At 35.4% G+C, this 26,028-nt stretch overlaps 1 protein-coding gene across 13 annotated transcripts in view; it reads right to left on the bottom strand.

Moving 5' to 3' along the window:
- The window catches only part of Bptf (bromodomain PHD finger transcription factor), a 129,659-nt gene that overhangs the window by 24,567 nt on the left and 79,064 nt on the right, over window positions 1-26,028 (bottom strand). For 8 of the 13 annotated variants that reach the window (XM_046427690.2, XM_046427688.2, XM_046427692.2 and 5 more), the window contains 12 exons: window positions 25,676-25,805; window positions 25,150-25,288; window positions 22,420-22,599; window positions 19,018-21,328; window positions 14,301-14,425; window positions 13,669-13,797; window positions 11,197-11,347; window positions 10,782-10,824; window positions 8,173-8,419; window positions 7,670-7,831; window positions 7,301-7,452; window positions 6,308-6,416 (listed from right to left, as the gene is read on the bottom strand). In XM_046427690.2, coding sequence (XP_046283646.1) covers window positions 6,308-6,416; window positions 7,301-7,452; window positions 7,670-7,831; window positions 8,173-8,419; window positions 10,782-10,824; window positions 11,197-11,347; window positions 13,669-13,797; window positions 14,301-14,425; window positions 19,018-21,328; window positions 22,420-22,599; window positions 25,150-25,288; window positions 25,676-25,805 — 3,878 coding nt within the window. The remainder of the gene's footprint in view (window positions 1-6,307; window positions 6,417-7,300; window positions 7,453-7,669; window positions 7,832-8,172; window positions 8,420-10,781; window positions 10,825-11,196; window positions 11,348-13,668; window positions 13,798-14,300; window positions 14,426-19,017; window positions 21,329-22,419; window positions 22,600-25,149; window positions 25,289-25,675; window positions 25,806-26,028) is intronic. The other 5 variants (XM_046427691.2, XM_046427696.2, XM_046427700.2 and 2 more) reach the window with 1 other exon arrangement.

Below are 26,028 nucleotides of genomic sequence, written 5' to 3'. Positions count from 1 at the left end.
CTCATGTGCCCTTAGCCTTATTTTGAATTCTAATAACTCAAGCACTTCAGAGAAATGTACTCTTTTCAATTTTCAAAGACACTGAGATGCCAACAGCCCAAGGATGCATTCACAGACATAGTCCCACACCCAAAGGACCCACTTGGGTGTCAATGAGTCTATTTGGGTGGCAACCATTATATAGTTCCTGCTATCTCTAGTAGAGTGCAAAAAAAATATTTTTTGATAAAAGCCAAAATGACAACAGGGAAGACAAAAGAGAACATGTAAAAATAAGGCACTTATAAGGTTGCCTTTTCTTATATTTCTAAATATAAGCTTCTTACTTTTTTCTTTTCTGCTGATAGTACTGTTGGGGCATTCTATCACTGAGCTACAACAACAGACCTTTTTGTTTCTTTTTATTTGTAGACAGGGTCTTGTTCAGTTGCCTGGGCTAGTGTGACCTTTCTCCTGCCTCTGCTTCCAGAGTAACTGGAATTACAGGTGTGCACTTGGCTCTAACAGGTATTTTTGGAGAACCAAGAGGGCAAGTACCATTATATCCTCAAAACTAGGGCAAAGTACTTAAAGAATGCTTTCATTGTAATTATTCAATAAATGTCCATTGAATGCATTTTAACTGAAATGGCTCTATAGTTTTCTAAAATTTTCTTGTTTAACCTGGTGAGACTAAAAGAAAAGGGCAATTGGAATCCCCGCCCACCCCCCCCCCCCGCTGTTAAAGGTAATTATGTGGTAGCTAATGACATTTATAGATTCATTACTAACTAGTGAATGACATCAGATTTAAAAAATTTTTATATTTACTTCCTATCTTTTTTCCATACACACACACACACACACACACTTTAATAGCTAAATGACATTTTGTGTTACTGGATAAACTATACATGAATCTATTTGGAATTTCAGAATATTTCTCATTTTTCTTTGTTAAAACAGAGTAAAAAGCCAGGGGTGGTGGTGCATGTCTATAATCTTAGCAGCTGGGGAGGCTGAGGCAGGAGGATCATGAATTCAAAGCCAGGCTCAGCAACTTAGCAAGGCCCTAAGTAACTCAGTGAGACTCTGTCTCAAAATAAAAAACAAAAAGGGCTGGGGATGTGGCTCAGTGACTTAAGTGCCCCTGGATTCAATTCCTGGTATAAAAAAAAAGGGAGGGGGGGAGGGGTTTAAAACCCTTCATTACAAATTTTTGTGTGTTTCTGGTGATTTCCTCAGAATAAACTCCAATATATTACTGGGTTCACAGTAGGAATATAACACTGAGTTTTAAGAAAGCATATGCAATTTGATAAAATGTGGTATAAAGGTGTATTAAGAACTGTAATGCAAAAAAATTATGAATGTAATGCACTCCACTATTGTCACATATGTAAGAAATAATTTAAAAAAGAAAGTATATGCAAATTTAAACTCCCACTCCATCTCTGAGTGCTTATCTCTTCAAACCCTAAAATACTTTAGTAATCAGAAGTCTCACAGTGTCTGAATTTCCTCATTACCACAGACATTCAGCATTTTAAACTGTTTCAGGTCATTATGCTTCATTTGTGAACTCTTCTTCTCATTACTCTGTCCATTTCTCTACTTTCCCCACTTATTTAAATATACATTTTAAAATAATATATTTTTCCCACTTTGCCTTCAATTTTATTTATTTCTAAACCTATAAAAAATTTTAATGTAGTCAAGTAGACTAGGCTTTTTAATTTAGGTGTTTTGCTATTTATTTTTTTTCTTTAATTATTACTCTTGAAGTTTTCCTCCATCATGCAGTCTCTCTCACTAGACACATATTCAACGTGTTCTTGGTCACGGTGTTATGTTGTGAGACAGAAGTCTATTTCCCACACCCAAAATATAAGTCAATTATTCTGGCATAATCCACTGACTCAAAAATGACACTTTTGTCATACAGCAAATGTTCATATACAACAACTTTTAAATTATACCTCACTGTGTAGTTTCCTTTAGTATCATGCCACCAATTCTGGTGAACTTATGTTTTAACAACTGGCAATTCAAGTTTTCTTTTATTACTCCTTCTAGACTTTTCTTAGTTGTTCTCATCTATTTATTCCAGAAGAATCAAAAGACACAGTGGTCAAGTGCTTTAAATCTGAGAGCTTTTGGACCTCAACACTATGTCCTTGTGCACTGCTGCTTAAGGAACAATACATGAAAAGTTATCACTTAAGGTAATTACCTGGAACTAATAAATTGTCATCATAAACACAGATAAAAGGATTGGTACTGATGAATTCTATGAAGCTCATTAATAATCCAATATGTATTCAAAATTGAATAATTATAATTAGAACTTGGGAGACTGTGAATCCCATTTTAAGAAAGGCTGGTGTGGTGGTGGGAAGACGGATGGTTAAGTTCCAGTGTAATGGAACTTAATTCCTTCTCAGCCTTGCCCAGCGTCTGTCCTCTCTAGGCCTCATCACTTGCCTTCCCTGAATGAATCAGGCCCACTTCCACTCCAAGGCCTTCACATTTGCTGTTCCTTCTGCATGAAACTCTTTACTGAGACATGTTCTCAGCTCTCTTACTTCTTCAGGTCTTTATTAGAATTTCACCTTCTCAATGAATTCTAATTTTTACCTTTCTCTGGCTGTCTTTTCTAAAATTCAACCCTCCCTAAAAATCACACCCAACCCCAGCTCTTCAAAATTCCTATCATCCCCCTTTTCATTTTCCAAGGTACTGATCATTTTATTGTTTGTAAAACTTTGTTTATTATTATATACAATAATATTTTAAACATATATATAACATTATGTAATATAATTTATCTGGTTATTATCTACTTTATATTTTCAATTTCATGAGGACAGTAATTTTAGCTAATTAGTTCGTCTGGGTCTGGAATGGTGTCTGACACATAAGTAGTACTAAATATTTGTTGAATGAATAAATTAATATATGGACTTAGAAATCAGAAAAATCCAAACTAAGTCCCATCCAGCTTAATAATTTGAGAAATTATTCAACATTCTCCTGAGCTTGTTTCTTTGTGTACAAAATGGGGATAATATCAGTACCTATTTTATATAAAGATTAAATGAGAATTTAAGAATGAAGAAGATATATTCTGGCACAGAAGTAATCAGTACATAAGAGTTGTTATTATTGTCACTACTACTAAGAACCAATTATGGGGCTGGGGTTGTAGCTCAGTGGTAGAGCGATTGCTAGCACGTGTGAGGCACTAGGTTCGATCCTCAGCACCAGATAAAAATAAATAAATAAAATAAAGGTACTGTGTCCATCTACAACTAAAAAAAGAAACAATTATGTCAAGGCAAACTTTGTTAAGGACATTAAATGAGCACTGCACAGCTGGAGAGCAAGGTTGGGCAGTTCATCAAACTCCACCCTCACTGGGCATTTAAGATGTAAAGGAAGAAAAATGGTAAAACCCCAGGTATGGGCTGTTTGGAAGGTCTAGATTCACATGTGTGTGTCAGACAAACATGACTGCATCTACAGACGACATCAAGGAGAAACAGTTCATCTGGAAATTTACCAAAATTTTCAGTTTCCTAAGAATTTTACCCTTTAATATCAATTTTATTTTCTTCTTAATTTTTTTCTTTTAGTTACCTGCCTGATAGCTATGTTTTAAATCAGAATAGCATTGAATTTCATCAACTATCCCTGAAGCATTAACTGAAATAACAAATTATCCTTTCTTTTCTAGGGTAAATGCTGCTTAAGTGTAGAAGATGGTGTTTTGGGGGGCAGAGTCGGGGGATGCTGGGGAAGAGAAGGTGGCCCATGCCAGGCACACCCTCTACTACTAAGCTATATTTTACTTCTTATTTTGAGACAGTGTCTTGCTAAAACTCCCAGGCTGGGCTTTGAAGTAGCTGGGATTACAGGGATACAACATTATGCTTGGCAGAAGATTGCTTTTTATTTAAAAAACAAAAATAAAAAAACTCTGATCTGTTTAACATTAGAATTGCGCTAAATCTGCAAAACAAATATAAAATATTTTGTGAATCTTTTCTTCTATGCCCTGTTATGTTTTATAATAAGAAAATTATTTCCCAACCATTTAAAAGAATTTTTCTCATGAAACCGTGTTGTCTAGAATTCCTTTTTGTAGGTAAAATGTAGCAATTTTCAAAATTTCTTCCTTGGACAAAAGATTTTTATTTAATAAGCACAATATTTAATTATACCATATTATTCAAATAGATATGGTTCCTAAGTTTGGAGACTGAGAATTCCAGAAGTCTTAACATAAAGATGCCTATTCAGAATTCCCTTTTGATTTAAAAAAGTTTACTTTCATTACACCTTCTCAAACTTCCAAATTCTGTGAACTGGCACTTTCCTTCCATTTATCAAGACTTCCAACAGATCTGTCTGATTTAAATTTTTTTTTCCGTTTTTGTTTCTTAATTGTTGGTACTTGTGCTTTTATTTCCTCCCTTTTGTTCTCTTTTAATACTTGCTTAGTACATTTTCTTAACTTCAGGTTAAGACTTAAGGGGGTGGTGTGGGGGTGTGTGGTAGTGGTGGTGCTGGGGTTGAGGCTCAGTGGTAGAGCACTCACCTTGCACGAGTGAGGCACTGGGTTCAATCTTCAGCACCACATAAAAATGAATAAATAAAAAAACATAGATGTGCTGTGTCCATCTACAACTAAAATTTAAAAAAAAAAGACTTAAGATGAATTTCAACTGCCTAGAGTAGGTGCTCAAACACTTAATGAATAAATTAAATATGTCTCTGAGTTCAGCTTTGGCATCAAGGCTTAAAGTTGCTTTTGATAAGTTATAATTACATAATTGTTATTTCTACAACTTGTTCAGAAAATTTGTTTAGAAACACATTGTTTAGAAACAAAAGTTACTTACAGGTTTTGAAAATTTTCTAAACAAATAAAGGTTAGTAGATCTTATTATTAACTTCTAGCTTTATTACCAAGACCATGGTCTATACACATTTTACTTTTGGGGATTTATTTGTAACTTAAAATGATTTTTTTTCTACCAAGTAGCCAATAAATATTTAGGAATGCTTTGTACATTCCTGAAAGCACAAAGGCGGGTGCACATTTGTGGTCTCTTGCTGGTGCCTCCTTGATTTTGAGTCGTTTTGATGTATATCCTTCTTTATTCATAAGGACTCAGGTTACAGTTTGTTGCAATTTTTATCTTTAAGCCAACATAAATTCTTTTGTCTTAATTGGTGTTGTTGTTGTGCTCTTTGTAAACACCGAATATTATGTAGGGCTCTCCTTGTTCATTCCTTCTTTCTTTCCGTGGTCTTTATATGTCTTTGCAAATCTTTTTATTTTGTAGCTTTTCTGGAAATTTGATTTTAGGTAGTATTTCTCATAAATGTTTAGGTGTGTGTTTTAGTTGTTTTTTACTCCATCTTTATAGACTTCAACTTTTTTTTGTTAAAATATTTATTTAATTATAGATTTTTAAAAACTATTTTTTAGTTGTAGTTAGAGACAATACCTTTATTTATGTATTTTTATGTGGTGCTGAGGATTGAACCCACGGCCTCGAATGTGCTAGGTGACCGCTCCATCGCTAAACCCCTGCCCCAGCCCCCTATTTAGTTATAGACTAACACACAGTATCTTTATTTATTTTTATGTGATGCTGAGGATCGAACCCAGTACCTCACACATGCAAGGCAAGCTCTTTACCAGTGAGCTACAGCCCCAGCCTCAGACTTCAACTTTTAATATGGTAGTTTTAAGCCACTGACATTAACTGTGATAAATGAAGGTCTAGCACTACCTTTATAATTTGGATTTATGCTGTTTTATGTTTCTTAGCTATTTTCTAGATTGTCTTTTGCCATACAAACTTTAGTGCGTTTTTTTTTTTTTACTTCAATGATATTTAACCTACACAATTACATTCGTTAAAGTTTCTTTAAGGGCTGGGGATGAGGCTCAAGCGGTAGCGCGCTCGCCTGGCATGCGTGCGGCCCGGGTTTGATCCTCAGTATCACATACAAAGATGCTGTGTCCGCCAAAAACTAAAAAACAAATATTAAAAAATTCTCTCTCTCTCTCTCAAAAAAAGTTTCTGTAACATTTTTATTGCTTGACAAAGCCCACTTTTTCCTTAACGGCAAGGCCAAGACTGAAATAATACCCATGATAAATGTATCCCATAATGGATTTGAAATTTAGTATGCTCTGAAGTATTAATTCAAGTTGGTATTTTCTAATATGCAGAGTGCCCAATGAAGAGTATTACAGACTTCCTGGACTGGCTGCTTAGATGTAAAATGATAATACCAGATGGATGAATACCTGGCTGTACCATCACAGGTGTTCGAATAATTGCCTTTCCTAGTGTTGACTGTTGGAGTGGTGTTCTAATCACCGTCATACCAGGGCGGATCTGAGGCCCTGTGATTACCTATAAATGACACAAAGGGCAATTAATTAAAAATGTTTTTAAGTTACTAAAGCAGGATGGACTTAGAACATAAGATCTTTAAACACTCTATATTGATAAACATGCCTACAGAAATGAACAGAGGCTCTTGGGACACTGCATTTTCATTACATTAAGCAATGGAACAAAGACAAAATTTTAAGGAGAAAATTCAATTTAATCCAAATAAGATAACATGAAATCCCTTGCCACTGATACCAAGAACAATCAGCAGACTGAAAGGAGGAAAAGAACCAGCAAGACTCTGCTCTGTAACTACTTCTCACAGGAAAACGCCGAGTCCTATTTATCTAAGCTCCAATCTATAGCTACAACCCAGACAATATAAGAGTAAGATGAGAAACTAAGGGAGATTAGATTCCAGTTTTACTTATAGACAGAACATTTTCATGTCTGCAAAACTTCAAACCTTTGCTTTACTACTAGAAATAACGTTTCCTATATGTTTTACATAATAGCTGATAACAGAGTACTTAGAGTGCCACGGACTATCTGACTACCTTTCTTCCTAGCTCTTAGCTAGGCTGCACGGCACATTTTTTTGACGAGGGGAGGGGAGGTCCAGTTGCTAACTGCTGATTTATGCAGTTTTCTTTATAAAATCCTAGAAGTAATTCCTATTTTTATCAACTATACTAATGCGCTACTAACAAATACTAAATAGTAACACTTCAAGTATCAGCTTTACTTAAATTCCATACATGGAATTTTTACAAAAAGTACTTTGTGACAGATGAAAGACAAAGAAAAATCAGCTAGACTCATGTGGGAAGAGGCCACTCTACACCCTTTAACCTGAAACACCTGATGCTTCCAAAGAGAACCATCCCAGGAAGAACTCTTACTTGTGACGTGCTGGTGGTTCCTCCAGAGCCTGAGGTATTAGGCCTAATTGTGACTGTTGCTGTCCTGGGCTGGAATGAAGTAAAGGTTTGCTGACTTGTACCTGTACTTGATGGAATGATACCCAGTACTTTCTGCTGTACTTGAACAACACCTTAAAAAAAGATGAAGAAGTTATTAAGGACTTCCCCTTTACAGAAAAGCATTAAGTGCTGGTTGTTTCTGAGGAGAAACTATGTGTGGCAGGGTTTTATAGTGGGCTACATAAAATGTGAGATCTGAGGACTGAAATCAGTGAAAAGGAAATGAAAAAATAATGGCAACAGTATGATCTGGCAAATGTGAATTAAAACTCTTCACATTTCCCTTACCTCCTTGTGTTGCTGGCACATTTACAGCGACAATCTTGCTGTTTGCAGGAAGTGGCAGTTTGGTAATTACTTTTCCTGCCATAGTGACTGGATTGCCTGTAATTTGGAACGTCTGACCTGTGCTGGCAATGGTTGTAGCAGATGTGGCAGCTGTGCTGGTGGCTAATGGGGTATAAGACATTTAATAAGCTTTAGATTTAAAATAACCAGCAACGTAGTGACTTCTAGGAAGGGTACCAATGCATGAAATGTGGCTCATCTTGTATTTTTAATAAAACATTCCTCTCAAGGTGAACAATGTAGATGTTGCAAGTGAAATAATGTAAGAGAGGAATTTTGCTGATGTAATATTATCTGTAACAAACCCACTGTTACAGCTTGTTTTTTTAACCAGCCAAAGAAGAAAACAATTTTCTAAAGAAATGTTTCATTTTAGTAGGCAAAGGACTGAAAATGCTTTTTCCTGAATGAAAGCAAAGTTTCATTTCACTGTAGCTGCGTACCTGAATTTGACTGGCCTTGCTTAACCCATGTAGCAAAGGTTTGATGGAAATTCTTGTTTTGCTGGAATGTAACTGTAGCTGGAGATCCAACTTTAGTAGTTAATACCATTTTGGTTCCAGTGGTAACTGAGCCACTTATGGGGGCCACCATCACTTTCTGAGCAGGAGAGATGGTGCTGGTAGTACTATTTGTTGGGGAAGTAGTAGAAGCTGCAATGACTGTAGGCTTCTGCTGCTCCAATCGTTTCTAAGAGTCAGGAAGAGAAAACATGAACCAAAATCGTTCTAAATAAAAATTCCACTCTGCAAGAAGTTCAGCCACAATGTTTCTTACGCTAAGAAACTGCACTAAATTTCTAAGATATTTTATTTCTGAAAATATGCCCATGTAAATTTAGCCTTGAATTTAATTTCTGGAAGACAGTATTTTCATGTCTCTACATCACATATATTTCAAGTACTAAGGAGTTCGTAACAGAAAATAACACATCTTCCAATTTTTCTGGCCTGCACAAATATCCAAATTTTTAGAATAAAAATAAAGGCGATATGATTAATTTTATTGGAGAAAGGAATACCTTGATACTTAGCAGTGAAATTTGGAGCAAAGAACAAATGATGGGAACTGCAAAAGGTTTCGGTTTTACTATGGTACATTAATTTATCCAATCATACAGAGCATGTTAATATTTAAGATTATTATTCCATTGACAAACCTGTAATTCAGCAAGCTGAACACTATAAAACAATATTTTCTAAACTTCCTGTACTATTCAGTTTAAACAACTTCACATAAAAATATTTTATACTATATACAATATTATATTCTGGTCTTTAAAAAAACAGGATTGAAGATAAACTGTATTACAGATTGCTGACATTTTCCAATAGCGTAAGTGTACATATGTAAAAATAAGGGATGGAATTTACTGCCAATTTATGACAGATGTTTTACCTTCATTAACTTATTTAATGCTCCTATCAACCAATAAGGTTGCTCATATTGTGACTTTAAAGATAAGGAAACTGAGACGCAGAGAGGTTGTGTAATTAGTCCAAGGCCACAGAGCTAGTTCCTGATGGAGCTGGGGTGTCAGGCAAGATCAAATTTCAATGACGCACTATATCCTGCTATTGCAAATTGCTCACCTATGACATCACATCCACTCCCGAATCTATTTTGTACACACTCTATACACCTGAATATAACGTGAGATACTTTGCATAGTTTTTCATTCCTTAGAACAAAAGTTTAATTTTGGATACTGAGGAAGTTTTGTCTGTCTGAACCAGTCGGTATAAGAAAAAAAAGAAGGCAAAGAAAGTGAATATTTAATAGTTATTTACTGGAGGTTATGGCCTTCAAAACTGGAAGTATTGGCTATTTGAAAATATGCACTTTACTAAAATTTACAAATGTAACAAAGTGTTACACTGCAGAGATAACAAAATAAATCCATAAAACAACTAGGCAGTTGCTATGTGAATAGACAACTGATTTTTGGATAAACTTCCTGTGAAAGATAACATCTACAGAAACCAAATGTGCTATTTTTTTTCAAATTTTAGGTGAAGATAAGAATATACAGTAAATTGAAAGATACATAAGAATTTGAAAAAAAAAGTTTTATAGAAAGTGAGAAAACAGGGCTGGGTTATGGCTCAGTGACAGAGCATTTGCCTCGCATGTGTGAGGCACTGGGTTTGATCCTCAGCACCACATAAAAATAAATAAACAAAATAAAAATATTAAAAAAAAAAAAAAAAAGAAAGTGAGAAAACAGGGACTGGGGTTGTGGCTCAGTGATAGAGCAATCACCTAGTACGTGCAAGGCCCTGGGTTTGATTCTCAGCACTATATAAAAATAAATAAATAAAATAAAGGTACTATGTCCATCTATAACTAAAAAAATAAATATTAAAAAAAGTGAGAAAACAGAAATTTGAAACACTGACTTATATAATAACTAATTTTAAATAGTTATGTATATTAGTAATACTATAGATATACACAGATCTACTTTATGTTCCAAAAGTTTATATATTCAATTTGGCTAAAATTTTAAAGTATCTTCTCAATAGAAATACATATTTTCTTAGGGTCTCAAATATTTAGGTGTCTACGTTACATTTACTACAGTATGGAAATGCTAAGAAACTATTAGTATAGCTTTATGATTGATAAACCCTTGTATATATAGTCTTATTACAATTTGCTTTTTCATGGACTATAGAAATTTTCCAGGAAAAATTATTTCTGAAAATATTCATGGAATTATAAAGATAATAAAAGAAATTTATTTCAATGCTCTCCAAATACATACACTATTTGCAAAACAATAGCTTGGTGTTATCACAAAGTTCTTTTTTGCAGTGTTGGGGGCTCAACCTCCTATTGTGCATGTGAGGCAAGCACCCTACTGCTGAGCTATATTCCCAACCCCACAGAGTTATTACCACATAATACATGAGGTCCACACGTATATATGGTTACTGTGCTTTTGGGGTACATGACTTTGTTGCAAAATGTAAATTTCTGTCAGGAGGCAATTTTCCTGGGTAGCCAATCGCTGCTGTCTTAGGGGAGCCTCCACCTTCTGCGTACTAACCTTAGCCTGCTGCTCGACTGCTTGTGCCTTTTCTTTCTCCACTCTGCAGGGGGCGAAAAAAAGGGGAGAAATTTAACAGAATCTATGGTATTAGACATCTGGCATCTAATGTTTATGTAATCTGGTGGACCTTCGTTTTATACAAAAGCATGGAATTTTTCCTATTTTAAAATAAGTGTTTTCCATCCCCACCAAAAATAAATAAATCAATCATTTAAAACAAACAGAAACTAACAATGAATAACACATTAAAAATTAGAAACAGGACCTTAATAAACTATTCACACCACTTGAAATCAAAAGGTAAAATAAAATTAATGAGAATATATTAAATAAGCTATTAAAATCGTGGTTCTTTAATTCTGAAGTAACAAAACCCTCAAATATCTGTGGAAGTGGTAACCATTTCTTTTACCTCTCAGCAAATGCCCTGATTTCCCATAGTTCCAACTCTTCTTCTGCAACCCAGGTTTCAATAATAACAGGGCCAGTTTGTTTGGGTGTTTCTGGTCTCTTTGGTCGCAATGCACTTGATCGAAGGCCTTTCCGCTGAGGGGTAGGTGTTTCTGTGGAAAAGAAATCAGAATATTTTCAGCTTCTAAAATTAGAGTACTTCTGGCATAACCTCTCATATCATGAAAAGCAGTGGTTGGCAAACATTTTTCTTCTTAAAGGGCCAGATGGTATAAATACTTAAGACTATGCAGGGCCAGATGGTTTCTGTTGCAATTACTCGACTTTGCCTTTGTATCATGATAGGAGCCAAAGCCAATGCATAACTAAGTATGGCTGGGCTCCAATCAAATTTCACTTCAAAAGTAGGTGGTACAACAGGCAGGTGGCACATACCTATAATTCCGGTGGCTGAGGAAGCTGAGACAGAAGGATCACAAGTTCAAGGCAAGCCTTAGCAACTTAGCAAGGCCCTAAGCAACTTAAAACTGTCTCAAAATAAAAAGTTAAAGGGGGGAAGGGGTTGGGGCTGGAAGACGTAGCTCAGCGGTAAATTGCCCCTGGATTAAATTCCCTCCCACCACCCCAAAAGTAGGCAATCCAATCTTCTTCTACCAGACCTTTTCCCTATGCTTGGAATTCCATTCTGAGTCCCCTCCCCACATCTCACTAAAACCAAATTATCTTTCAAACACCAATATGAATACAACTTCCTTCAAAAACCTAGTATGTTCCTCTCACACTTGGGGTTGGTTCCCTGGCCATAGACAACATGGCAATATGTATGTCTGTGGGTCTGCATCACAGAACTGAGAAGGGGGATTCACTATATTTACCCAACATAAAGGAGAAATCTGAATCTATTAAGAATAGATAAACCAGGGCTGGGGTTGTGGCTCAGTGGTAGAGCGCTTGCCTAGCATGCGTGAGGCACTGGGTTCAATCTCAGGACCACTGAAAAAATAAATAATAAAAAAAAAGGTATTGTGTCTAGCTACAACTAAAAAAAAAAAAAAAAAAAGATACACCAGGACATGGTGGTGCAGGCCTATAAGCTCAGCGAAGAACACGAATTCAAAGCCAGCCTCAGCAACTTAGGTGAGACACTGCCTCAAAATAAAAAATTAAGACTAGGAATGCAGTTCAGTTGTAAAGCACCCCAGGCTCAACCCCAGTACCAAAATCAAATCAGAGCTTCTAATGATAACATTTTAAACAATAAAACGGAGAAGGGGGCTGAGGTTATGGCTCAGTGGTAGAGTGCTTGTCTCGCGTGTGTGAGAAACTGGGTTTGATCCTCAGAAGCACATAAAGACAAACAAATGAAATAAAGGTGTTGTGCACGTCTACAACTAAAACATACATAAAACAGGAAGGACAACACTGAACCTTTTCACATGTTCAGAGCCAGAGAAGCAGTATAATCAATCACAGGGGAGCAACAGAAAGAAACTGAAACAGCAGGAGGTCCTAGACTATACAAAGTGATATAGGACAAAGAAAAGGGGACTGCACTGGAGGATGGGGTCTAGGCGATGGAGGCCCTGTCAGGAACGTCTCCTCCTATCTGCAGCTCTATCTGTTTCTGTGCTGGGACAATGCTGTTTTAATTATGGTAATATTTCATAATCTACCAGGACAGGTGCCACTTTGTTGGTGTTCTTTCAAAAACAGCATTCTTGTCATTTTGGTGACCAAGCTAAACTCTTCAATTTAATTTAATCAATTTTCAAAAATGTATGCACAAGAGTAGAATTAATTTTTATAAAATAAGTTTCAACCTAAAGATATTTTCTTTTCATAAATTTCTTAACAGATTTTTCCTAAATATATTTCTTGTTCATATAGAATTACTGACTTTTCTCTACTTATACATCTATAATCTGGACCATCCATTAATCTTTCTTATTTGCAGCACATTAGCACATAATGTTGACACATGATTTTTTTCTTTGCTTCCTTGAGAATAGGGGCCAGATCTCCTATTCATTTTCCACACAGTATCTCTTATGGAAGTCTGAATGAATTTCAAGTAAATAGCCTTTTAAATTATTTCTATACTGCACACTGGAATATTTTGCAATAACTAACCTCTGAACCCATAAACCTTTACATCAGACTCTGTTCAAGATGCCAAGACCCAGATGACCCAGACAGAATGGCAGCTCCCTTCCTGGAGCTAATGGTCTGACATAAAGCCACATCCCTTATCTTCATGATTAGAGGTATTATTATGGCGCTTTGAACCTTACCTGTGCCTGCACAATACCTGTAGACATGAATATGTGCCTAATGTAATTCTGATGTGTGTCTTGGGGTGGAGTGGGAGCTTTTTTGAAAGCTGAATAGTTAAGGAAATAATTACTATCAAATTTCATAAAAGATATGGTTAACTGGTCAGTAACAAATGGATGGAAGTTCTTCTATTCCTTACCTTTTGGTGCTTCTGGAACTCCAATGGGGCAAATGATTTTCCTGATACAATACTCAGAACGAATACCATAAGGACCAACATCTCGCCTCTTAATTATTTCTGTTGTTGTGATTTCCGTTTCAGATGTTTCTATGGTGATTTAATTCATACAGTATTAATAACCACCCAGAAAACTCAAGAGACCAAAAAGGTACATATGGTGCTTTTAAAAAGAGACACCTATGGAATAAACTTTCAGAAACATTTGATTAATTACTGACTACAGCATCACTCCTAGACTGCAGTAATACTAAGATTCATCTACATGGAGAATTTCTATATACTTTTGGGTATAGCTTAATGATGGGTGGTAATGCTCTGTCAGCATAATAAAAACACTAGAACCAAACCAACAAGCACAGGGTTCCAGAAGTTTCAGTTTAAATGACTTATACTCTACAATAATAAATATCATTTTGAAATTAGAATGGTTCACCTATGATGACTCACCTTATAATATGACCTTTCCTTCTGGCCCCTGGGATTTTATGACAGGTGCCATAAAATCTGTATTTTTATAAATAACAGAGATGCTTAAAATTCAGTGAATGGTCAAGTGATTTTATCTTTTGAACTTAAGTAAACCCCTTTACCTGTCCGTGTAGTCCCTCCTCCTGGAGGTGCCTTGGCTGCCATGTCATCCCATCTCAAACTGGCCCACAGTAACCGTAACATCAGGCTCACTCCTGCTAAGGACTTAACAGTCTGAAGTCTATACCTGCAAGAACAACCCAAGTAAAACTACATATATACACATACACACACCAACAACACAAACACTCCCCTCTCTCTACAAACTGAAGGATTGTGGGTTTTGTCCTTATTATGACTTTAGTATTTATAATGTGGTTTTATAAGACTGTGGCATGGGCTGGGGTTGTGGCTCAGTGGTAGAGCGCTCGTCTAGCATGCGTGAGGCCCTGGGTTCGATCCTCAACACCACATAAAAATAAATAAATAAACAAAATAAAGGTATTGTGTCTAACCAAAAAATAAATATTTAAAAAAAAAAAAAAAAGACTGTGGCATTACATGTCCCTTAAAAAAAGAACTTTTGTTCCAAGGAATAATATGTATCCAACAATTTTAAATGCCATATAAATATGTAAAGAGGGCATGGCATGTTTCATTGGAAGGTTGACATATCAATGATTTATGAAGATTTCATAAATTAATTCCAAAATGTTAGAAAAAGTATGAAGAGCAAATAGAGAAAAATCAGTAACTGTTACTAAATGTAACAGAGAAGTATTGAAGGATAAAATCATGACTAATTAGATTTTTGTTGAAACAAAAATATTGAATTTATTCACATTTTCTCAAAAAAGCAAAACAAAAGTAAAAACCCATTGAAAAATCTAGTAAGACCTTCCCAAATGGAAAGAAAATTTTGTATCCAAATAGTGATTCTTCAGAACACAAAGTACAGTATGATGAATACTCCAAATGCTAATAATATTTTAACAAAGTTAAGTGTAGTTTGGGGATCCCACACACACACAAAAAATCATTAGAAAAAGAACAAAACATATTAGTTACTAATCAGAAGAAAAAGGAATCTACATCCATACTTTCTCCTAAACATTATGTATGGTATTGTTGAAAATCTTTAACACAAAGGACGTATTTCAAAATGAAATTACAACTGCAATGAATATCATGCCCTAAAATGCAGTTTACCAAAAAATGCTTTAATGCAATCCTGCATTATCAATTCTTCATTCAATTCTCCATTGATCCCTAGATAATTAAATAGTCTTTGAACATTTTCACACTATGTAAATAAATATATTGGTTGACTGCAGTGTATAGGAAGCCTATAAAATGAAAATAATTTCCTCCCACTAACAGAGGTAGACAATAAATCTTCAGACAACTTAGCATTTGAAAAGGCAATATTTTCTACTGTTATCATTAGTTGGAAAACCAAACAATGTAAGAAAGGCAAAGTTCTACAGCTTTCTAATTTCCCATCTCTGCGTGCAGATCCCATTATTTTTTCAACTTCTTACCATTCTGTGAATCTTTTTTTTTGGTGGGGGGGGTACTATGGATTGAATCGGGGGTACTCAACCACTGAGCCACATCCCCAGCATTTTTTGTATTTTTATTTAGAGACAGGGTCTTACTGAGTTACTTAGTGCCTTGCCATTGCTGAGGTTGGCTTTGAACCTACAATCCTCCTGTCTCAGCCTTACCCTGTGAATCTTCTAAGCTGGACAGATCATCCCTTAAATCATGAGGGTAATGTTAGCTAGTGCAGGGATGTCCTGAGAGGGGGAAAGTGTCTGTCACTTTCAGACCATACCCTATAAAAATCTCTGAGGAACTATGTTCTCATGGAAGAAAGCAAATGAACACTTCTATGGGAAGAAAAGTTCACACTTATTCTCTTTCTTTCCCCACTAGCTTTCTATGGCCAAATAATAACTTCAAAGCATCCCTATTTTAAAATGGCTTTAACATCAGGAGAGAAACACACCTCGTGGATCATCAGCCTGCTTGTTCAATCGCTCATTCAAAAAATAGCTGACAGAGCTCAGCTCTGTGGCAGAGCACTTGCCTAACCCATGCCAGGGCCTGGGTTTGATGCCCAGAATGAAAAAATAAATAAAAGTAAAAAGGTTGAGTGCCTTCTAGGTGTTGGACTATGTGAAAGGAACTGGTGACACAGAAGTGAACTCTAATCTGTCCCTGTGTTCTCAGGAGCTATAGAGAGGAAGTACAAGGGAGGGACATCTGACTAGGTTCGGTCAAGTCAGCAATTTGCTGGCTTCTCCCAGGACAAGTTAAGGGTATGGGGCTGACTGAAGGCAACAGGCACACCTAATGCTAAAGAGGAAAGTGCAAGAGCACACACTTCTTCCCAGACACCACATCCAATATATTATGGCTCAGGAGGGGGTGTGGAGATGCAGAAAGAGGTGACGCTGGCATGTAAGAGGAAGGCAGAAACCAGAATGTGCTGAGCCAGACTGAAGGTTTAAGGAAGCGCATTAAAAGACAATGTTCAGGGCTCCACTACTGGACAGGTTGTAAAGGGAAGTACTCCCCACAGGTATGATCTACAGGTGACAGAGGCTTTCCCTCTTCTCCCTGCAATGGTCAGCAAGTCCCTCAGCTCACTCAGAATATTCGTGGGACAGACTGGCATTTTAAGAAGACGTATCTGGCAGCACTGTGGAGGACAACTACCAGCTCAAAAGTTTTAACAAAATACAAAGTCAGGACCTGGGGAAAAGGAAATAAGGGAATAGACAGGGTGAGGGGAAGAGGAGGCTCTATAGCATTTATGAGACAAGTTTTCCTTCTCTCATACTGTTCAGCCTTAACATTAAATAAACACAAATCATACATGCACCGTTGGCATTCTTAGCTCCTACTCTAAGCAACAAACATATTTGATTCAAGTGTTAGTATAAAAATGCATTTCACATGCATGGTTTTAAAAGTGACTTTTTAAAAATTGCATTCTAAAATCAAGAATAACTTACATATATACCCATGCCTCCATTAGACAGTAGGGATTATGTTTGTCCCAACTACAGCGAATTAAGATGTTAGCATATATTTGAAGGCAATTATTTATAAAAAATGTACAGGAAGGTATTTCCTTCTACTAAAGAAAAAGATGAGAAAATAACTACACAGATACAAATTGTGTCACAACGCATATTAAAACCCAGCCGTGCAGAGAAGGGTCCTGAGCGCCACATGATTAGGATTGGTGACTATTTCTTCTCGATAGTTCAGAGAAAAGTGCTTCCCAGTTGAGCCTACTTTCCACTTCAGAATAGAAAAGAGCAGAAAGGCCAGCCTCCACAACTGCCAGGTCATTTTAATTAAACTATTTGTACACAGTAACTTTTCCAGTGGGAAAGAAGTTACCTGCAGGACAGTCAAGGATACATTTTGGGACCGCTCTCAATGAAGAAAGCAGAAAAGTGCAGAGTAATCCTACAAATCCATGAACTGTAATGAAGAGTTCCTTGATTCCCTGCAGGATTCTGCAAATCCTTCATTGCAGGCCCTGCAGAGAAATTGTACTTTTCAGCTGTCTCTATTGAATGTGTAATGGAGTGATGATATTTTATTTCAAATCAAAAGATGAGTTATAAAAAACTTGGTCATACAAACTAAGACTGCTTGTATTAGTAAGTTAATTCCTTTATAGAGAGCACTTATTTACATTCTTTTTTGGTCTTTTCTGATACTAGCTGACTGTAAAATAAAGGACACAAAAAAGTGTAATTTTAAAGAAATTGGAAACATATAAAAAGACACAGAAATAAAATCTTAAAAGAAATGAAATCTGCTTAGTAACTTGCTGAAATAATAATTTCAGGAATCTAGCAAAATCTAATAGCTACTAAGATCAATCCTGATTTCCTCAAGTATATTTCCCACACACTTCTGTTTCCAATGTTTACGTTCCATCCTTCTCAATTATAAGAGTGAAAAGATAAGAAAAAAAAAAGACACGAAAAAGGACAAATATGTGAAGTGTGAGATAACAGGAGATAAAATACTAGAAAGGGATTTAGGAAAACCAGGCACTAATTTCTAATGCTGCCCTTCTGGAGTCAGAGACAAATCATCACATATCTATAAAAGAATTTCTAAGATCTCTTCCCAATATAAAAACTACATGACTTTATAACTGCCAATACTATATACTTATGATTTGTCCCCCATACCTGAAGTGCCCAGAAATTTTTAAATTAGAACTATTTCTGGGTTTCAAACTTTCCTAAGGAATAGCAGGATGTACCTTTTCTCATATAAATAGCAGAACTCCAAACATGTTTATCATGCAAATAAACTACATTAGGAAGATTTCCACATTATGATGAACTTTATACAATTTATAGTCATGTTTCCTTATGTCTTAGGTTTCCATGAATCACCTATACAATACAAACATTCCAGAAAGGTGGTGATTATCCAATTCTGTGGTTATCTTGTTTAAGAGTAAACAATATGGCAATAACTTGCAAAGTTAGACACAAAAACAACCAGGTTCAACGTGTTCTTTTCGTCATGTGAAAGTTAAAACTAAAAGTCGTATTAAAGAATTCCCTTACATTTTAATTTTTTAAACATGTTTTTTCCTTAGTAAAGTTATTACCTACGTAAACTGGCTGAGTTGGAAGTTTCCTATGTTTTACTTCCAGTTACTAACTTTGGTCACTAAACAGATGCTTCCCTATCTTATCTCTATTATCTCATTTTGTTAGAAAATGAGATACTTTTATGAGATAATTTTTTTAAACCTTTGTCCCTCCCCCAAATACATTCTAAAGCACATACCTCCATGTGATACCAAAGGTTGGTCTAGGAGAAGGATACGGCCATATGTCCAAGGCAGGTTTGGCATTATAATTAAAATAAGGGACTTCTCGGATTCCTCCTTTTCTTGCCAACTTTTTTAAGTCATCATTAGGCAAAACAAATATGCTCTTCTTGCTGCTCTTGGTAATAAACTTTCTATAGGATGGTAGAGCTGTACCTGAACGAGTCTTCTTCGGTCTTGAAAATTTCATCAGTTTCACCTTGTCTCTTGTGGAGTACTCTTTGCTCACAGTCATGGATGTTACCAGTGTGCCTCCTGCAGTAGTCAGTGAGTCTGTCACTGTCGTGGTGACCACAGTTTTGCTCTGCTCCTTTACAGAGATGATGTCCACACTGCTGCCAGTGGAGGGGGTGGATAGCTTTGTTACTGTCGTGGTGGTTGTGACAGTGGACTTGGCACAATTTTCTGTGGAAGAGACTACAGTTTGCTTATCACCTTTTGCTACCTTGATTACTGTTTTTGACTCTGTGGCCACTGTGGATGTCATCGTGGTAACTTCTGTGATGACTGTTTTTCTTTTAGATTCTCCATTAACGTTTTCATCTTTGTTGGAGGGCAGACCATTTTCATCAATAAAATCACTACTGAGGTTAGATTCCTCTTCAGATGTGATAGGTGATGGAGTAACCTTCTTAACTTCTGAGGCTTCGATTTCCATATCTTCTACCTGATTAAATGAACTGCTTCCAGGACAAGATGGTAGAGGTGAGGGGGGCTCTGTACTGTCAGACTCTTTGGTTGATGATGGTAGCGCCTCAAGGCTACCTTGGTAATTACCTGCACCAGCTGAAGAACTCAGTACACGTGACTTTGTATCTGAATTATTTTTTTCATTAAAATCTTCCATAATAACATCACCATTAATGAATGGCTTTACACCTGACTGTTTAACAGTTAATGACTTAATATCATTTTCAGGAACTATTTTATTTATATTATTAACCTTTGGTTCAACATTTCCACTTATGATTTTACTTTCGGAGATTTCTTTCAAACATTCACCTTTCAAACATACCTTAGGTTTATTATCTTTTCCATTTATTTGAAATGTGCTTGCTTTCTGGCTTTTCTTTTCAGACTCTCGATTTTCACTATTCCTTTTGTCAGTGATATTTTTTAGATTTATTTGATCAATACATTTATTAACTGGCCTCTCCTCTAACTTGTGCTGTTGACTTGTTTTTTTACCATTTGTTTCAGTTACCTTACCCTGTAGCCTGTCATCACAGTTTCCAGTGGACTTATCAGAAACAAACTCACATTTCAATGGCTCCAAGCTTTCATTACCTTGTTCTGGAGTTATGAACTGTTCAGAAACACCTTCATTGCTATTTTGAACAATCATATCTTCTTCACTGCTATCTTGAATAGACATAGTATCAGAACTATTTTCCAAAGTGCTATTATATTCAGAGTCACATCCTAGTTTTCCATCAAAGTCCGATGCTTTTGACAGAGATGGGGCATCTCGGTCACTAGTACTCTTAGGTACCGATGGAAGTAGAGCACTCTTGGAAGATGAAACGATGGTGTCATTATCCCCCTGTATGAGTGGTTTTTTGTTCTTATAGATCAAAGTATCAATATCATCTGTACTGGCTGGTTTAGAGTCATCAATGAAAACATCACTTCCTTTTGTTTGAATCTTACCAAGTTCCTGGACTTTACTGGCAGGTTCAGAGACATTCTCATCTATGTCATTTTCAATAGAATTTTGTTTGTGATAGTTCCTCCTGGGACTCTGATTGGAGACATCATCTAACGCCTGATCTTTTGGATGACGTTTGTCTCTGTTAAGACTAGGATCACTGATTCCAAGAACCGAGGAATCACTTTGTGAGCACCCCTGAGTCCAGTCCTCTGCTGTATCATGACCTACACCGGGGCTCTGTTCTTGTCTAAGCAACTCACTGTGACACCCTTCTTTTGCTTTTGTTATTACTGGTGACTCAGAAAGACTTTTCAAAGAACTTTGAGAAGACTTTCCTGGGCCCTTCATTCCGCCCTCCAACTTCATTTTTTCATGGCGTTGTTTTTCTTCCAGTGTAAACTGTTTAATTCTCCTTTCAAGAAGTCCATCTAGTTTGGATGATTTTATTTTCTTTTTGTAACTAGTCCTTAGATGGAAACCCTCACTGACATTGACCACATCTACTTGAGAACTTTCCTGACAATTTATTTGGGACTCTGTTTTCACATCATCATCTATTTCCATTGGTTCTTCCTTGAAGGATTTATCAATGTCAGAATATAAAAGTTCTTTAACATCTGTGAAATAAAGATATTTAATAAGTGTAATTTCTACTCTAAAACGAGGAATTTATGAGACTGTTATTTTTAAAAGGACCTGTTTTTCTTCTTTTCACATCGGGGCTTTTAAAAAGTAAATATTTCAAAGCTCTTGATACATGATTAAAATACGAAGAGGGCTAAACTTTATAAAAGGTGAAAAAAACACATAAAATATATATTTCTAAATTCACAAATTTACAATTATCCAAATATTCTGATTCTTAGTATCTAAAAGATGGAATGCTGTAATGGAAAATTACTTAGTATGTGATATGCTATTGCACAAACTAGTGGAAGATTTTGTACTTTATAGTTATGTATCTTTAGATGCATGCACTGTCTAGCTCATATAGTTTTTTAAAAACTACTTTTAACAAAAGACTAGTTTTTCAAAAGGTAAACATGAGTTACCATAGGATTCAGCAATTCCACTCCGAGGTAAACATGAGTTACCATATGATTCAATAATTCCACTCCTAGGTATTTCTACAAAAATACTTGTATATGAATTTCATTAGCAGCATTATTCATAATAGCTAAAAAGTGGAAACAGCCCAAAGTCCATCAGGCAATGACTGGATAAACAAAATGTGGCCAATCAATCCAATGTAATATTTATTTGGAAATAAAGTACTAAAATATACTATAATATGGATGAACCTTGAAAATATTTTAAGTTAAAGCAGCCAGTCATAAAGGAAAGCATATTATCTGATTCCACTTAAGTGAAATGTCCCAAACAGTCAAATCCACAGAGACAGAAATAGATTGGTGAGCTGGGGACATCTGAGAAAGGACTGGGAAGTGACTGCTGGTGATTATGAGACTTCCTTTCCAGACTTCCTTTCCAGGTGATGAAAATGTTCTAAAATTGATATGGTAATGGTTGAACTACTCTGGAAACATACTAAAACCAATGTATTTACACTTCAATAGGGGGAACTGTAAAATGTATAAATTATGTTTCAATAAAGCTGTTACCCTATCACACAGATACACTGTGGTGTGTATCTGATGCCCTGCACTCTCACCACACCGAGGCTGCCCTCTACTTGGCCTCTCTTTACCTTGATCCTTCTTTTCAGTACTCTTTGAGATCTCCATTTCACTTTGGTCTGATCCTTTTGCAGCATCTCCATCTTTTACTTCAGCTTTCTCAGAATCCGGGTCTGCTTTAATTTTTTTTGGACTTCGTGGACTTTTCCTTTTATCTGATTCATCCATATTTTCATCCATACTATTTTTGGCTAAAAAGAACCACATTTATGTCAATTACAATTATTTCCAATATTAGAAATTTACTTTAATGTATACAGTTTAATAGAAATAACCAAGTATTTTCCAGTAAGCTATATTTCACTAAAACAAAAAAGCTGAAGGTACATTATAATTTTTTACATTAAGTTGCTCAAAAAAAATTTTAACAAGCCAGTAGTAGCCCCTTCTACAAGTTGTAAGAACCTTGGTGTTTAAAGTAGACAACTATAAATGTTTGGATTTTTTTCTTGCATTGAAGATCTTCATGGGCTGGTGATGCAGTTTAGTGAGAGAGTCCCTGCCTGGCATGTGTGAGGCCCCGAGTTCCATATCCAAAATCATATTAAAAAAAAAAAAAAAAAGTCTACTTAACATAAATAGTATCTCAAATCTAATCTTTACTAAGATTAAAAAATGTTGTGCAATATAAATGCCCATTTTCAAAGTGACGCCAGAGGTCAGAGAATAACAGCTAACCAAACACATCTAACACTCTGGTCTTGAGGGGCCAAGTCAAAAGTTTCTCAAAGTGCATTTCTCTGTTTTTCAACATAAATGTGCCTCCATCACCCAATCAGACATGGTTAGCTATTACTATAGCAACAGGTAGTTCTGCCATCATTAACTGGTGGTTACTATTGCCTCCACTATAATTTCTATTTCGTAGTTAAGCCCAGAGCCAGGGGCAGTATGCACTGCTGCTTTATTCCCTGCTACCACCTGGGAAGAAAGGCTCAAAAAGACCCAACTTGCTGGGCTAGGGGTGTAGCATGCACAAGGCTCTGGGTTCAACCCCTATATGGCACACACCAAAAAAAAAAAATCAACTTGGTACCAGACTAAATAAAGTCTGGCATCTGAATATGAGAAATCTTATACTAAGTAGATATAAAGTAAATCTGCAAAAGCATAAATAATCTGTACATTGATCATCTGTATTTTACTATATATGTATCAAACCAGTTCAGACACAATTAAAGAGCTCTCTAGATTTTGAGTCCTAAGTAGATAACTAGAACAACAAAAATGGTAATAAAAGAGCCTTGCAATAATCTGCTGGAACTTATTATAATGGATATAATTTGATAATAATAGAACTGAGTATTGACTGTTGCTATTTATCAAACAGAATTTCATTGAGCAATTTCCAAGATACTACTAGACCTGACAAAATAAATTCCAATGATACTTATAAAGTATGTATTTTTCCTATTCAAAGATAAACCAATATTAACTTTTCTATATTAACAATAGCACAAATCTACCAGTCCAGGTTTCATCATAGCCATTCACAAAGAAGCCAAATTGATTAATTAGGTAAGTACATACTATTGTGCACTACATTTAGGTTTCAAAGGGAAGAACCCATCATAACGTAAATCAGCAGATTATAACATGTAGTTAGCACAGTGGTTCTTGAAAATCACTTAGGTAACAAAGGGAAGAGACTGCATGGCAGACAATAAACAGGGCTACAGAAGCCAAGAGCCACAGGATCTGGTCAGGGATTTACTACTTTCTGCCTATGTGAACACTGGTGTGTCATTTAGTCTTTGAAAAGGAAAGTCTATCTCTAATCTGTGATTCTAAATGCTAAAGTTTGTTAGCCAATAGTAAATCAAAAACAAAGCTCATTTATATGACTGTGATAGGAGACTTGATCACTTCCTTTCTAGGTTTGCTATTTACAATAATGCTGAGGTTACCAGATATGTGACTCAGTGGCTGTGGTTTCAAAAAAATAAAAAAAATAAATAATTGGGCTGGGGATGTGGCTCAAGCGGTAGCGCGCTCGCCTGGCATGCGTGCGGCCCGGGTTCGATCCTCAGCACCACATACAAAGATGTTGTGTCCGCCGAAAACTAGAAAATAAATATTAAAAAAATTCTCTCTCTCTCTCTCTTAAAAAAAAAAATAAATAAATAAAATAAACAAAGCTGAAATATACAGGGCTTCCTGACTTTAATAAATAAATAAATAAATAGATAATTGTTTGTATAGCCTTTCATCTTTTTTTTAAAATTTGTTTTAGTTGTAGTTAGCCACAATACCTTTATTTTATTTAATTTTATGTGGTGCTGAGGATCGAACTCAGTGCCTCGCACGTGTTAGGCAAACATTTACCACTGAGCTATAATCCCAGCCCCTTTGTATAGTATTTCTTTAACTGCAATTCTAGATACCAAAATCCTGTGAATATAGATAATTTTTTAAATTTAAGAGTGTATAATTAAACTTGAATCTAATGTATGAAATATGATATGTCAAGAGCTTTATAATGTTTTGAACAACCAATAAAAAAAAATTTAAAAAAAAAAAAGTGTATAATTAGTAAGCGACAACAGTAATTTTGCATATACTATCAAAAGTTTCAGAAAAATGCTTTTATCCAAAATATGGCCAATATACTATCAGTTTATAAGAAAATAATACAAATCAAATGTGGTTATTCAGACAAAAATATAATTTTTATTAGTAAAAAAACTAAGTATTTAAAATTTTCATATTAAACATAAATATTAAAAGACTCAGTTACTTACTTCCTTCTAATGACTTCCTATAATTCACATTAGTATTGCCAGGCAATTTAGGAACAAACCTATAAACATGAGTTTTACTAATCCAGCTCCAGCCACCATATCCTGTTACTCTATACTCCTCTCCTTTTTGTTTCCAAACCTGGTATAAATGAAAACAAGTTAATCAAACAACATAACATGTGTGGCATTACACATTACCAAACAAGAGTAAGATTCAGGCAAACAGAATTTATCAATCAATTTAATTTTCACTGGGAATCAGAGATTTTTATAAAAGAACTTACAATTATTTTTAAAATGCAAACTTTGAACAAAGTTTTAGTTTTTATTTTTTAATAGCAGTTTCAACAAATTGGTCTCAAACACTTTTTAGTAAGAGGAATCTATGCTTATAAAATTATCAGAAAGATGTACTTAATCGCAACTGTATTAATTAAAAGGTTTTGTGAGAAGTGAAAATTATAAGTTATTTGAAGTTGTAAAATAAAGGTCTCAAAAATGGTGGCTAACACTTTTTAAAAATTACCTGATGTTTAACTGGAAATGTATATTTTACCCATGTAGCTTGCTGCATTGTTTCTTCCTCTTCTTGTTTTTTCTCTTTTTTTTTTACTTTCTCCTTTTCTTCTCTTTCAATTGATGTCATTCTATGTAACCTAAAAACACATAGATACAAAAGCAGAAATACACTTAACTTTGAAAAAAATAAAAAAGGTAAAAAACACTATACTGAAAATTAGGCACAAAACCAAAGAGTGGTTAGTTGTAATCCCACAAACCCAATGCCAACTGACAAAAATAAATAGATGTAGAATTTTGTAACAGGAAAAGTCAGAATAGAAAATGGCAAAAATGGCTATATTTTTCATATACCTTCCT

This window comes from Marmota monax, unplaced genomic scaffold, assembly GCF_021218885.2.
Source record: "Marmota monax isolate L192 unplaced genomic scaffold, Marmota_monax_Labrador192_F-V1.1 WCK01_AAM20220418_F8-fsc00285, whole genome shotgun sequence".
NCBI lineage: Eukaryota > Metazoa > Chordata > Mammalia > Rodentia > Sciuridae > Marmota > Marmota monax.
The sequence above is the reverse complement of the archived record's forward strand: the minus strand, read 5'-3'. Positions and strand labels throughout refer to the sequence as shown.